At 43.4% G+C, this 15,340-nt stretch overlaps 1 protein-coding gene across 1 annotated transcript in view; it reads right to left on the reverse strand.

The window, feature by feature from the left end:
- The window catches only part of DPP6 (dipeptidyl peptidase like 6), a 423,259-nt gene that overhangs the window by 154,740 nt on the left and 253,179 nt on the right, over positions 1-15,340 (reverse strand). The window contains exon 7 of the mRNA XM_017860556.1: positions 10,787-10,907. Within this exon, the coding sequence (XP_017716045.1) occupies positions 10,787-10,907 (121 nt within the window). The remainder of the gene's footprint in view (positions 1-10,786; positions 10,908-15,340) is intronic.

A 15,340-nucleotide genomic window follows, 5' to 3' on the forward strand; every position in this document is an offset into this window, starting at 1 on the left:
GTTCCTTCTTCAGTGTGTACTACTGTCTCACTCCAACTTCCGCCAGATAATTTTTCAGCCAAGAAACGTCGGAAGAATATTCCGGGATTGGCTAGGATAACTCCCCCGTCCCCACAGCTGAACGGTTTATTTATTTCCTAGTTTAAATTGCAACTCTTGGCTGGAGAAATCCCAGGGTACAGATGTAATCAGATATAACATTAATTAAATAGCAAACTGACTGGTCACCATGGCAATTAGGAGGGTGGTGCGAATCAGTACCAGAAACAAGGAGCCACGAAGAGGAAGATTTGGAGCAAGGAAGTCTCTGTCAAGTTTCTCTTGGGAGAAACCCAAGGTCCAGGACAGCAGTCATCCCTTTTATCTCCTCTTTGCTGGGAGGCCCTGGAGATGCTGTACCTGGAGGTGTATAGGTCTGACCTTCCAGTCAAAAAATACCCCCTCCTTTTCCATGATAAATTCTCTGTACTGAGCACACAGACATCTGAGACTTTGCCATATCGGAGACCTCATCCAGCACAGCCAGCAGAACAGGAGAAGAAAGTTGACCTTCACCGGACACCTCACATGCACATGCTAATATACAATGAACGTGTTGGCAACTTCTTATGGTTCCACCGTAGTATGCCTGTGCTTCCACAGAAGTGCTGTCATTTAACTTTGCAATCATTCTTTGAGAAAGGTGCCTGAAGTTTTATCTTCCAGATGAGGAAACTGAGGGTCAGACAAGGTTTGTGATTTGGTCACCAGGCAGCTGAGTGGCTCACAGAGGGCTTAAATTGAGGTCTGTTGGGCTCTTAAATCTGTGCCATGAGACATACCTTTCACAGCACCGATGGTTCAAGCCTGGGGCATTGAGCAGACACATCTAAAGGATGCTCCACTCAGAACTTGAGTATGAACCCAAGCCTAATTTCATAGGCAAGAAATTAATGCAACTCATGCAGCAGGAAAGTGGTCAGCAGCTTCAGGCAGGCTCCCTACTGGCTGTTTGTCCACAGAAAGGCCACTTAATAGTTTCCATAGTTGTGCAATAGGACAAGGGAAGAGTTGGCCCTCTGTGTCTAAAAATTCCACATCTCTAGACCCTCTCATCAAATGCAGATCAAAAATATTCAATAAAAAATAACAGTATGACCATAAAAATGCTACAAATAAAAAATACAGTATATCAACTATTTAGATAGCCTTTGCATGGTGTTAGGTATTTATAAGTGATCTAGAGATGATTGAAAGTATCCTGGAAGATGAGCACAGGTGATAGGCAAATGCTAAGCCATTTCACATAAGGAACTTGAGCATCCTCAGACTCTGGTATCTGATGGAGAGGGGTGGGTGCAGTGGGGTTCCTGGAACCAGTCTCCCGAGGATACCAAGGGACAACTGTAGAGCTTTCTTCATAGGGCTCTCGAGAGATTACATAAGTTCATTTGTGTAAGGCCTGGCATGGAAGAAAGACTCACTGAAAGTTAGATACTGCTATTCCTATTCTATTCATTCAGTATGCAAACCACAACTTAGCATGAATTCAGATGGTCTAGAGTCTGATGAGCTATGATCCTGTGTCCCTGGGCTCCTGGTAAGAAGACCATGTCCTTCCCAACGTCACTCTAGCTTTTTCCTTTATCCTTGGGGATAAAAAGTGAAACTCATAATTAAAACGAGGTTAACAATTACTGTTGCTTTTGTTAATCAGGTGTTTTCTGCTGAGGGAAATTTGTGGAAATGGAAATTCTGATAAGAGTGATCATGGAGAAACCATATGATTTCCTTGTGGAGGTTTCTAGAATATATGAGTTTCTCTCTGTGAATTAACTGATTCAACAGTATTTTCTGAACCTTTATTAAGTACTCAGAGATTCACTGGTGTTATGGGAAATATACAATATAAAATACAGTTCTTGACTTCAAGTAACTAGATTTATTTGGAGAGGCAAAACTTGAAATAATTGGTTGTCATTACAAACCATCTTGATTCAGATGACGAGAGCTGGAAGAATACAGACATGAAGTCAGTAGTGAATGTGATGACTGGACACATCGGGATTGGCATACTATGGCTTTTGGGTCAAATGTGGCATGCTGCCTCTTTTGTATGTCTTGAGAGCTAAGAATTGGTTTTGTGTTTTTTAATAGCTGGTAAAAAAGAAGAATATTTAATGACATGTGAGAATTACATGAAATTCAAATTTCATTCTCTGCAAATAAAGTTTATTGGAACACAGCCATGCCATTTGTTGCTTATGGTTTATGGCTGCTGTCTTGCTATGACAACAGGCTTGAGCAGTGGCAATGAAGACCATATGTCCTGCAAAACCTAGACTCTATTACCTGGCCGTTTACAGAAACAGTTTACAGACTGCTGGACTCAATGACTGCTAACATCCATTTCAGCTCCAACACTCCCTCTGTGATTAGAGAATCAATAGCCATGTGATATTCTTTCAAGAAAACTCAGATGAATGTAGGTAAGTGAGGGCATACACTTTGTGTTGTTACAGCAGAAAGATGGTGGTCTGCCCATGATCGCAGACAGAGAGATGGTGCGTTAGGATGTGCTGGTGTTTCCTGGTGACCCACCTGGATTTAGAGTTTGGTGCTGAGGCAGCCATAATGCTATGATTGCTATGTTGAGAGCAGGGGATGGCAGGGGAGGGTCTGGTGGGAGTCAGGGTCAAGTGAGGCACAGGTGCAGTTGGACCCAGGGGGCTAAGAGGACCTTGGCAGCCAGCCTGACTTACCCGTGGCAATCACAGTCTGTTATATGCTCCTGACATTCTTATTTCCTGCCTTAGAACACTGTTTTCATGTCGATCCTTGCAGAAATCTAGAAACCCAGAAATGTCTCACAGGTTCCGAGAAGCACAGAAGGAATGGACCTCTTAGGCCAGCTCAGCCATTTCCCGGTCAGAGCTGACTGAGCTTCTACCAAACAGCTTTTTGGCTTTTCCTCCTTGTCTCTCTACAAGTTAAATTCACATGTTCTTCAAGTCAAGATCATTAATACTTTATGGAGCGGGAGACTAAGGCTAAACAAGGAAAATACTCATTTCAGTTACATTAAATACCCAAAGCATTCAGCCTCTTGCTCAGGATGATTGCTGTTTGATTGAGCCAACGCTCCATTGCACAGTACCTCATAGGTCTGATAGCTTCGCCAGACACTGATTACATTTTAGATATTTTAATCATCACTTTTACTTCCATATCCTCCCTTAGAAATCATAGATGAAGTGGAATATAATTTTTTTAAGTACTCAAGTTTCTTTAAGAGATCATGAGGCATAATTTTTACCAAGTCACAAGAACTTTGGGGCTCATAAGGAAAACAGCTGTCTCTCTGTCAGGCATCAGTGGCAACCAAGGGTGTGATCTCAGCTTGGAGAATCTAAATGTGGACAGAAGGTTCTTGAAGAGGTGTTCAACATGGTATCAATAGCATTTCTAGGATGATTGGGAACTCAGTGCATTTTCTATGTGAACATACTATAGACAATATTTTATGAGTGAATAGAGCTTCAGAGTTTTCAACACTGATAGGTATCATAAATTCCACATTAATGCTTCCGATTCCTGGCAATGCAGATGAAATAGTGGAGCGGGTGCCTCTTATTTTACCGAGTTTGGGAAATTACAAGGTAAAGCAATAGTAGTTGTGCCACCAATATGTAGAGGTTACCAGTGCCAGGCACTATTGTAAGAGCTCTATGTGTATTAGCTTATTTTAATTTCCTCTATGACCTTATGGAGCATATACTGCTGTTATCTTTGTTTTGCAGACAAGGCAGCAGAGACACAAAGAGGTCAAATATTCATCCAAGTTCATACAGCTTTTACGTGGTGAAGCTTTTGTTTAAACACAGACACCATCACTACAAAGACTCTGCCCTGCTTTTCCACAAAGGAGCTTTGTCAAGCTAATCACAAGTTTCTGCCAATTTACTGACAGTGATGTCCTTGTCTAACCAACCATTTCCCATCATGCAAATAAGAGATGTAATCAACAGGAGACCCAAATAACTCCAAATCTATGGTTTACATAGTAATGTACATATTTGAACATCATTCCAATTCCCATTGTCCTGCCTGCTCCATAACTTCTTTAAAAAATATCAGTATGGTCACTATGATGTATGACGGGTGTAAAAATCCACTTTGATCTACTACCTGGGAGCGGTTTGCTAGCAGCTGAAGTGCCCTAGCCAGGTGCTTCAGAGGCAGTTACTATTTGAAGAACCCAATCAAGAATCTACACTCCAGGGGGTCTCCGTAAGCACCTCAAATATCAGTCTCCAAACGTATGTCAGGGAGTTTTAAAAACGCATAAGAGGTTGGGCTCAGTGGCAGGCTCCTGCAGTCCCAGCTGCTCAGGAGGCTAAGCCGGGAGCCCAGAAGTTCAAGGCCAGCCTGGGCAAACATAGTGAGACCCTGTCTCTAAAGAAAAGTAGCATAAGTGGCATTAGAAATGCTTTCTTAGATACAAAGATGGTGTGCTGATTTCCTTCATCTGCATCTGACAGTCCAAGGCTGCTGCTATTCACTGAAGACTGTACCAGTTATTGATGGTCACGACTGGCTCTGGTCCATTCACAACACACAGGAAACAGGTACTCAGCACACTGGGTATCAACATGACACAAGGCACACAAAGTGTACAAAATATCTAGCATGTCATGAATGTAAATTAAAGCCAATGTGTGAGTTTCTCGTGAAGTGTTACTTACGTTTGTTTTGCTCTCATGGGATTTAGAGTTTATGGGAATCTGGATGAACAAAGAGTTCCCTTTTCTTTTGGTGAGTTTGTGTCCTGTGGAAAACAGACCCTGAAAACCATTCCACGATCCCCAGGAGTGCTTTCGTTTTCATAATGTCTTTTCTTCCATGAAAGTGTGAAAATCCACTTTGATCTACCACACTGTACTACTACTACACGCTCTCCACCTCCTTGAATACTCAAGACAATAAAACATGGAATTGCACCACCTCCAAAATTCATTAACTGAAATCTATCTGCTTGGGGCCCACCTGACCTTTTGCTGATACCCTCTGGAGCACTTCATTGGAACAGAAAATTATGAGGTCATGAGTGCTGACTCTTTAAAGATGCTTTGAGAAGCTATGAAGCAGTGCAAAGCAGGCATTGCCTCACGCTGCCCTTGTACTCCCTGGACATGAGCAGGACACACAGATGGAGGGTAATGGTCACACCACCAGGGTTTGGCGCTCATCCGGCAGGACTGAGGGGCCTAGTTTAGGAAAGGCTCTGCCCCTTGTACAGCAGGCCTGATTACATCACAAATGAGAGCATTTTGAGTTCCAGCTCAGGAGGTGCTAAACCTCTCTCCAGCAGCAGAAGTTCTGGAAAGAGGTCCTTTCTGGACAGACTAGTCAAATCCCTACTTCCTCCACGCTGGCCACCCAGTGAGGGCGGCAGATAGTGTGGGAGAGTGGAGATAGTCTCTCTGTGGGGCTCCCAGGTAGGTGGAACCAGGATGGCAGCACCATGGGGACTGTGGCAAGGGCTGTGACTGGGAGGAGGGGGCCTCAGGCGTCAGAGCAGGGCTGCAGGAAATGGGGAGGGTGCCATGGAGTCCAGGGGAGGATGGTGGACTGGGCAGGGTGGAGCAGAAGTGAGTACTGTTGGCAGGAGACTTCCCATCAGTTACTCCTCATCAGGGGCTGCCTGCCTGCATGGGTCCTAGAACCACACAAGGGGAACTAGCGCCAGGGGCAGCTTCGAGAGTCTCATCTGACATGATTCCTGCTGACGTGCATGGGGACATGCTTCCATGCCAAACTGGGTCTCCTGATCTGATCACATTTTTCAAGTACCTTTATGTTCTGGACTAGTTAAGGAAAATCCAGCCCTGGAATTTCATCCATGCCAAATCAGATATGAAATAAATACCCTTTGGACCCTTTTCTCACTTTCTCTGCCATCTCAGGCTGATGACTCCAGGCTGAGCTCTATAAATATCTTCTCGAGTTCATCATCCCTCACTCTACCTTCACTGCCCTTTGAGGGGATAAGGTCTTTTATATACATAAGGAAAGATGTTGTCCTGCAATGACCCTAACATGTTCCAGCTTTCCACAGGGCTGTGAGTCATTCCATGATAATGGCATATAACTGAATAATTATATGTATTTTGGATATGCATATGCATATGACTGCTTTGGTAATAGAAGTATGGATGATTCATTGTTTAGCTGAAACATTTAATAACTTAAAGTCATTATTAGCAAATTATTGGCCAAAAATTCTGTGCTGTCCCACTATACCTCATGTATATGATGATAACGAAGATGATGGAGACCATCCTGGCTAACACTGTGAAACCCCACCTCTACTAAAAATACACACAAAAAAATTAGCCAGGCCTGGTGGTGAGTACCTGTAGTCCCAGCTACTTGAGAGGCTGAGGCAGGAGAATGGCGTGACCCTGGGAGGCAGAGCTTGCAGTGAGCTTAGATCGCGCCACTGCACTCCAGCCTGGCTGATGAGTGAGGCTGATGAGTGATTTTTTTTCTCAAAAAAAAAAAAAAAAAAAAAAAAAAGAAGTTTTAAAAAAAAAAGGGGAAAATGGAAAAAACAAACACATTTTTAAGGCAAAAAAAAAAAAAAAAAAAAAAGAGTAGTTTATAAACCAAGAGTGGCAACTGGAAACACAATCAACCTTGTAATGGCAGTAACAAAGAACTTTCATCAAAACTTGGAGAATTCCAACTCTTTGCCCATATGCCTACATACTAGGAACTTTGCAAAATTACTGAGCCTTGGGTCAAAGTGCAAATTCTTAACAGAACACTCATTCACAGGCCTCAAAATCTTCAGTAACATCTTGCATTTAGTTCATGAATAAACAAACTTTAATAAACTTTAAAAAGTTGTAGGACTCTAATAAGCTATCTTTAGTTTTATATTAAAATCAAAATTCTATGTAATTTTATGACATTTTCCCAGAAGCATAAAATGAAGATACGCATTTTGCTTATCAAAATCAGTTTGTGGCCACCATGAGCCAAAGGTCTCTCTTTAGAGAATCAGCAAGACAGACACACTGAGTTCACAGCCAGTGCTGAGCTCACAGCCAGTGCTGAGCTCACAGCCAGTGCTGAGCTCACAGCCAGTGCTGAGCTCACAGCCAGTGCTGAGCTCACATTCTGGCACACAGGCGACTGCTTCAGTAAACTGGAGCTTTTCCCACTTTGTGTGTTTAAAGCTTAGGTCAAGGGATGGAGACTCCCAGAAGCCTCTATGGCTGTCCACCTCTTCTCTTCCTCAGTCTCCAATATTTTGCAACATCTAGTATGTTTAAGATCCTTTCTGGGAAACAAAACAAATCAATAAGGCATTTTTCTGCCAACAAGTTATGGACTGCAGTGGCTGTTTCCCACATACACAGTTTATCTTCTTAGAACTACCATCTCCAAGCGAATGAGCCCCTCTGCAAATGCTTTAGGGTATTTTCATTCTAATCTCCCCCCATCGCTGAACTTTTTTAAAGGAAGAGTTTGGAATTGAAACAGTTAAGTCACAGAGTAGGCAAAAGCAATCATCAAAGTTTACTTTCCCATTATTAAAAAAGGAAGCAAGATTCCCCAGGGCTCCTGTGCTCTCAGCCTCAGAAATCTAAACACCAGCATATAAACCTTCCAGGGAACAACACTAAGTAGATTAAGCTGCCACATCAACTGTGATTGATTTAAAATATTTAGGGCTCTGTTATCACATCAACACAATTTCATGTAAATGCCTTGAAGAAAAAAGTCCTTTCAATGGATTTGCTAAAGCAAAAGCTTAACGTGAATGGCAAAGCAATGAACTTTTTATTTTATTAAGAAGATACTAAAAAAGATATTTTAAATCTCCTGGTTATGGATTTTTTAGGGAGATTAGTCCCAGACAATGCCTAGGCTCTTGCAGCCAAAATTCTAGGGGCTCTTTCTCTTAGGGGTGGGGGATACACCTTGGGGTCATTATTATTTGCAATGATCTCTCTTGAATTTTCAGGTCAGATAATTTCTGCTCTGTGGCAGAATGACCACCTGGGTAACATTGCCTTGATACCTATGCCTTTTTTTTTCTTTTTTAAACATCTTTTTTTCCTTTGTGATAAAAATAGTACTAACAAATAATTACAATAATAGTAATAACTACATAATTATTATTTTTATTGTTATAAGAAACAACAGCAGCAACTGTCCCTTGCTGACCATGTCATATGCTGCACGCATTCCACTCAGTCTCACACAGTCCTCAGAAAGTGTAGTGTTTGGGACATTCTTCCTGTGTACAGATGAGCATGTTGAGGTCCATGGAGTGGAAGACCCTTGTCATGTCCCGTGACTAGGCCAGGTCTCCACCCTGGGTCCCTGCAGTTCCACAGCCTTACTTTGAACCACTCAAGTTCTGATCTGCAGCCCCTGGGTTCTCTTCCCTATCCAGATCTTGAGCTGATCTTATACCCAAGCAAAAGAGCTGTTAGTGGGATCTCAGATGTCAGGGAGCAAACAGGACCTGGTTCTCTAGTTGCTCCTAGGTATAAGGTCTTTTTCTCCACACAAGGGAAGCATTCAAGGGGCTTTAGCATCCTCATTGTCAATAGTCTACTGAGTCCAGGGGGCAGGCAAGCCCCAGAGGCTCAGGGATTGCACCCCGGGCAGAGGTGCAGCCCCTCCAGAGTTTCCCTTTGTGCTGCTGCCTGTGCCTCTTCGGTGGAGCTGGGGACATCTTGGGACAAACCATTTCTAGGGCTGTTTCTGCACAGAAAAGGCATAACTGTGTCCCCTCTTTCATTCCAGTGGCTTTTTCTGGTGTGGCCAAGGACTCATGTGACAATAAAATCTCAGGGTTGATTCTCCTGGGGCTCAGAAGGAAACTGGACTCTTCAGCATGCTCTGAGCACTGGCAGCCACATCGCAATAAACATGGGGCTTCAAAGGTGACCACACAGGGGAGGCCAGCCTCATGTGGATGCTTGGGTTCCAGTATGTCTGTTAGTGATGGGCTGCTTAGCCCCCAGGACCGTGGCAGTCTCCAGAAGACAGACTTAGGGAGAAAGCCCTTGGAAAGGGATTTGAAGGAATATTCTAGACTGATGGAAATGGTCTATGTCTTGACTGGGGCTATATAGCATATACATTTGCCAAACTCATCAAACTGTCCTTATGATGTGCGTTTTATTGTGTACAAATTATACCTCCATTTACAAGAATTAAAAATCAAGTCATAGAACTTTATGGCTTCAGTGAAATTATGCTAGGAGGTAACACTAAGCTTGCATATCCATCTGCTTTATAATTTATGATGCATAAAGCCGCTAAAATGCAGAATACCAGCCTGAGACATGCACAGTACTGGGAGAAAGTGATACTGGCTTGAGAAAGCACCCAGAATCTCCCTGACCCTCCCTTGACCCAGCCTAGCAGGGTGAGTTATTGCTGTAACCACACAGTCTCAGGCCAGGAGGCTGAGAAGAGCTTGGATTGTTCATCAGCCCCATGCTGGAAAGCATATGCTTACTCTAGCCGCATGTGGAATTCTAAAAATGTAATTATCCTGAACTTGAACAATGACCTTCCCCAATAAATATTCCTTACCCTTGTGTAAACTTGGGCCAATTATTTAACCTCACCATGCCTCATCTGTGAAATAGAACCTTGCTATGAACTGAATGACTGTGTCCCCCCAAATTCGTATGTTGAAACCCAAACCCCCAAGGTGATGGGGTTAGGAGGTGGCACTTTTGTAAGGTGATGAGGTCATGAGGGTGTTGCCCCTGTGAATGGGATTCATGCCCTTATAAAGAGATAAAGAAATAAAAAAGATTCATGCCCTTATAAAGAGATAAAACGACCAGAGCTCTCTCTACTCTGCCAGGTGAGGACATAAGAAGACAGCCATGTGCACGTGAGGAAGAGAACCCTCACCAGACACTGGGTCTGTCAGCACCCTGATCTTGGACTTCCCAGGCTCCAGAGCTGTGAGAAATACATATTCATTGTTTAAGCTACCTCGTCTGTGGAATCTTGTTACACCTTGTTACCGCAGCCTGAACAAACTAAGACAGGGTGGAATGAAGTAACAGAAAACAAAGTGCTTCCAGCAGTGCCTGGCAGCTAATAGCAATCAATACCTGGTTGTTATTGTTATGATGAAGGGTCATGAGCATGGAGACAGGTTATCAAAGTTTAAGAAGAGAGCTCCCCCCTCTGATTTCTAGTTATTTAATAATGTATACAGCGTGACTCTTCTAGCGCAAAAGGCAAACCACGGGTAGAAAATGTCCAGCAAGGTGGAGGCGTTCTCAGCAGCAAGTCACTCTGATGATTTATTTCGAAAGATGTAACTTATTCCTTCTTTTCCAACTGTCCCCTTCCCAAGGCAAACAAGGCACTTATGTCTTGGAGAGGGGTAGACACATGTGCATTTGCAGTCCCTGAGCGTTCCTGGAAGTCACCTCCTGATATAATAAATCTCCCATTAATGGGCCTCCTGCCCTTCCGGGACGAATTGCAGGGCCCTGCAAAGTCCAAAGCCAGCACACCTGCCTCAGGTGAGTGCGAAATACTGCAGGCCCCTGACAACAGCCTGATGCTGTTCCCTGATGCTGATCAGAGTGATCCCAAAAGCTCCAACAAAATCTTTTAAATTTTGCAGAACCACAAGAAACTGGAGTTTAATTTACAGTTAAAGTCAAAGAAAAAAGAAAAAGAACCCAACTCCAATGTAGCAGCAGCAGCAACCACAAATCTTGCTTTTTTCTCTCCTTGCGCATCTTACCTTCATACAGCCAGTCACTGAGGCCATTGTAAACCACACCTTCCTTCCCAGTGGAGACCACGCGGATGGCCTGTTTCCCGACATGTGCACAGTAGTAGATATTGTTTTCAAAAATAAATATCTAATTTGAAAAGAGAAAAAAAAAGCATACTATTAAGCAAGGAAGTGGTTATAAATAGGTGGTTCTTAAAAAATCTGAAATCATCAACCTGGTTTTCATTTTCCTTTTGTACTTATTAGATAGAACAAAGGCAGTCTCAAAATTCTTAGAGGTCTACACACCTCCAACAGAATATATCTGTAAGGATTAATCAGAGGCTGAAATTCCACATTCTTCACCCAATGTTATCACTTACCATGACTAGATAATTTGTAGTCTGATACTTCTAGCTACTTAAAATCTGATATGGTTTGGATTTGTGTCCCCATCCAAATCTCATGTTGAATTGTAATCCCCAATGTTGGAGGCCAAGCCTGGTAGGAGGTGACTGGATCATGGGGGCAGATTTCTCCCTTGCTGTTCTCATGATAGTGAGGGAGTTCTCATGAGATATGGTTGTTTAAAAGTGTGTAGCCCCTCCCCCTGTGCTCTTTTCCTCCTTCTCCAGTTATGTAAGTTGTGCCTGCTTCCCTTCACCTTCTGCCATGATTGAAAGTTTCCTGAGGCCTCCCCAACCATGCTTTCTGTATAGCCTGCAGAATCATGAATCAATTAAACCTCTTTTTAAAATAAATTACCCAGTCTCAGGTAGGTCTTTATAGCAATGTGACAACGAACTACTACAGAAAATTGATACTGAGAATGGGACACTCTTACAAAGATACCTGAAAATGTGGAAGTGACTCTGGAACTTGGTAATAGGCAGAGGTTGGAACAGTTTGGAGGACTCAGAAGAAGACAGAAAGATGAGGGAAGGTTTGAAACTTCCAAGAGAATTGTTGGGTGGTTGTGACCAAAATGCTGATAGTAATATAGACATTGAAGTCCAGGCTGAGGTGGTAAGAGAAGATAAGGAACTTACTAAGAATGGCAGCCAAGGTCACTTTTGTTATGCATGAGTAAATAGATGATTGGAAACTGGAATTTATATTTAAAAAGGGAAGTCAAGCATAAAAGTTTGGAAAATTTGCAGCCTGACTATGTGGTAGAAAAGAAAAACTCGTTTTCCAGGGAGGAATTCAAGCCAGCTACAGAAATTTGCATAAATAAAAAGAAAATACATGTTAAAAACCAAGACAATAGGGAAAATGCCTCCAAGGCATTTCAGAGACCTTTGAGGCAGCCCCTCCCATCACAGGCCTGGAGGCTTAGGAGGAAACAATGGTTTCATGGGCCAGGCTCAGGGCCCCGCTTCTCTGTGCAGCCTTGGTGCCCTGCATTGTGCCCACACCAGCTCCAGCCATGGCTAAAAGCGGCCAAGGTACAGCTCAGGCTGTTGCTTCAGAGGGTGCAAGCCCCAAGCCTTGGTAGCTTCCACTTGGGTTAAGCATGTGGGTGTGCAGAGTGTGAGAGTTGAGGTTTAGGAGCCTCCACCCAGATTTCAGGATGTATGAAATGTCTGGATGTCCAGGCAGAAGTCTGTTGTGGGGTGAAACCCTCATGGAGATCCTCTAGTGGGGCAGTGCAGAGGGGAAATGTAGGGTTGGAGTCTTCACACAAGAGACCCCACTGGGGCACTTCCTAGTGGAGCTGTGAGAAGAGGACCACTGTATTCCAGACCCTAGAATGGTAGATCCACTGACAGTTTGCAGCATGCATCTGTAAAAGCCCCAGGCACTCAATGTCACCCTATGAAAGCAGCCAAGGAAGCTGAACTCTGCAGAGCTACAGGGCAGAGTGGCCCAAGACCATGGGAGCCCACTGTTGTATCAGTGTACACTGGATATGAGTCATGGAGTAAACGGAGATCATTTTGGAGCTTTAAGATCTAATGACTGCCATGCTGGGTTTCAGACTTGCATGTGACCTGCAGCTCCTTTGTTTTGGCCAATTTCTCCCATTTGGAATGGGAGCATTTACCCAATGCCTGTGTCCTCATTGTATTTTGGAAGTAACTATCTTGCTTTTGATTTTACAGGCTTATAGGCAGAAAAAACTTGCCTTGCCTCAGATGAGACTTTGGACTTGGACTTTTGGGTTAATGCTGGAATGAGTTAAGACTTTGGGGGATTGTTGGGAAGGCATGATTGTATTTTGAAATGTCAGAAGGACATGAGATCTCGGAGGGGACAGGAGTGGAATGATATGGTTTGGATGTGTGTCCCCACCCAAATCTCATGTCAAATTGTAATCCCCAATATTGGAGGTGGGGCCTGGTGGGAGGTGACTGGATCATGGGGTCAATTTCCCCTTGCTCTTCTCATCATAGTGAGTGAATTCTCATGAGATCTGGCTATTTAAAAGTGTATAGCACCTCCCCCTTCACTCTCTTTCTCTTGCTCCCCCATGTAAGATGTGCCTGCTTCCCCTCTACAATGATTAAAAGTTTTCTGAGGCCTCTCCAGCCATGCTTCCTGTACAGCAGAACAGTGTGTCAATTAAACCTCTTTTCTTTATAAATTATCCAGTCTTGGGTAGTTCTTTATAGCAATGTAAGAATGGACTAATACAATATCAAATTGGATTACTTTTGCAATCCAATTTTTCCTAGCAATTAAGATTGATGGGCTGGGACACTGTAGATCTGGGTTTTATTCATGCAACAACATTCATTAAAAATTATTCAGTGAACACCTACTTTGCAGTCGGGGGGATCACAGTGGTAAACAGGCAAGAACTCCAATGTGCCTTTATTCTACTTACAATCTGTAAAGAGGTCAGACTCTAAGCAGGACAATGGTCTGATAGGGAAAAATGTGGAGTTCTGCAAACACAAAACAGAGCTGCCTAACTCAGGCAAAGGGCAGGCAAGGCTTTCCTCAGAATGTTATTGAAAAAAATTTACTATTGTGATAAAATATACATTACATACAATTTGCCATTTTAACCATTTTAAGTGTCCAGTTCAGTGAATTAAGTATGCTCATATTTTTGTGCAACCATCACCACCATCCATCTCCAGAACCTTTCCCCCTTCCCAGACTGAAACTCTGTCCCCGTTAAATACTATTGTAACTCCCCATCCCTCCAGCCCCTGGCACCCCTACTCTACTTCCTGCCTCTAGGAGTCTGACAACTCCAGGGACATCATACAAGTGGAATCATGCAGGAGGGGCAAGAGAGGATACTCAGGAGGCCAGGAGCCAGCTCCTGGAGGGTCTGGAAGCCACACTCAGGTGTCCCAAAGGCAATGGGAAGCCCCTGCCAGAGGTGTGAGTTGGAGGCAACATGTTTACACTCGAGTCTCCTGAAGATGAGTATGGAGGCAGATGGTGCGGCGAAGAGAAGGGAGCCAGGCTGCAAATGGGAGGAGCCTGTTGCTATCATCTGAGGAGCACTAACCATGGAGATGGAGGAGGATCAGCCATTGAGACTACGAGAAGAACCCATTGACCATGGGAAGTGACCTGAGGTCTGGGGTGAAATTTTGGGATGAGGCAAAGCTGCTCTCAAACTGATCTCTTGGGCCACCGGGTGATAGAGAACCATCTGCAGAGTTGGGGTACACTGGAAGATATTATAATTCTGACCTCGGGCAAGTCACCCCCTCTCTGGGGATGAGGGGGAGATGGTTTATGTTGGTGGTCCTCAGATTTTCATGCATATTACATGGCCTGGGGAGCGTCTGAAAAACCTAATGCACAATCCACCAGCCCAACCCAAAGTCAGAATCTCTAGGAATGGAATCCAGGCATCAGTGTTTTTAAGAAACATCCCAGGTGATTACAATATGCAGCTAAATTTGAGAACCTGTGGCCCAGGAACCACCTCATGTCTCCTGAAGCTCCTAAGCTATAAATTGTCCTACACAATGTGTCCTCTGGTGCATGGATCAATTCTGCCCTGGGTTTTCTGTCTCTAAACTCCCTGCCCACATCCCTATGGGTACCTCACAACCTGATGCAGCCCAGACTGCAAATACCCAGTGTCTACAGAAATCGGGCATGCAGACCAAGAGTGGGGATCAAACCAGCTGGTTTCTTTCAGGAAATTCTAGGAAAAATATTGCAGTGTCATTTAAGAGACTATTGAGAGAAGGTATTTTGCATAATACAGGAAATAGCATGAATATGGAATGTTTTTTACTGAAAATACGAAAAAGGCAGTTTCCCCAGATTGTTCCCACGGAGGGATGGATCTGAAAGCAGTGGCAAGTATTCGTTTTCTGCTCAGCCCTCCTGGCTCTTCAAGGATTCACTTCAGCCAGAAAAGAGTTGGAAATCTTCCAGAAACAAGTATACATCCTAATTTAATTTCAGCAGCTGTTCTTATGAGTTTGCCTAAGGGTAAGATGTATTACTAAGTTTTAGCTTTTTTTTTTTTTTTTTTTAAATAAATGTGTTGTCAGCCTACAATGGATTTTTGAATCAAATCAGACTATAGCCAGTTATTATTTTCCGTTAGTAAAGCTTGCTATGATGGTTATTAAATCCTTTTTTTTTTTTTTTTTTTTT

The sequence above is a fragment of the Rhinopithecus bieti genome, unplaced genomic scaffold (assembly GCF_001698545.2).
Source record: "Rhinopithecus bieti isolate Rb0 unplaced genomic scaffold, ASM169854v2 scaffold_50877, whole genome shotgun sequence".
NCBI lineage: Eukaryota > Metazoa > Chordata > Mammalia > Primates > Cercopithecidae > Rhinopithecus > Rhinopithecus bieti.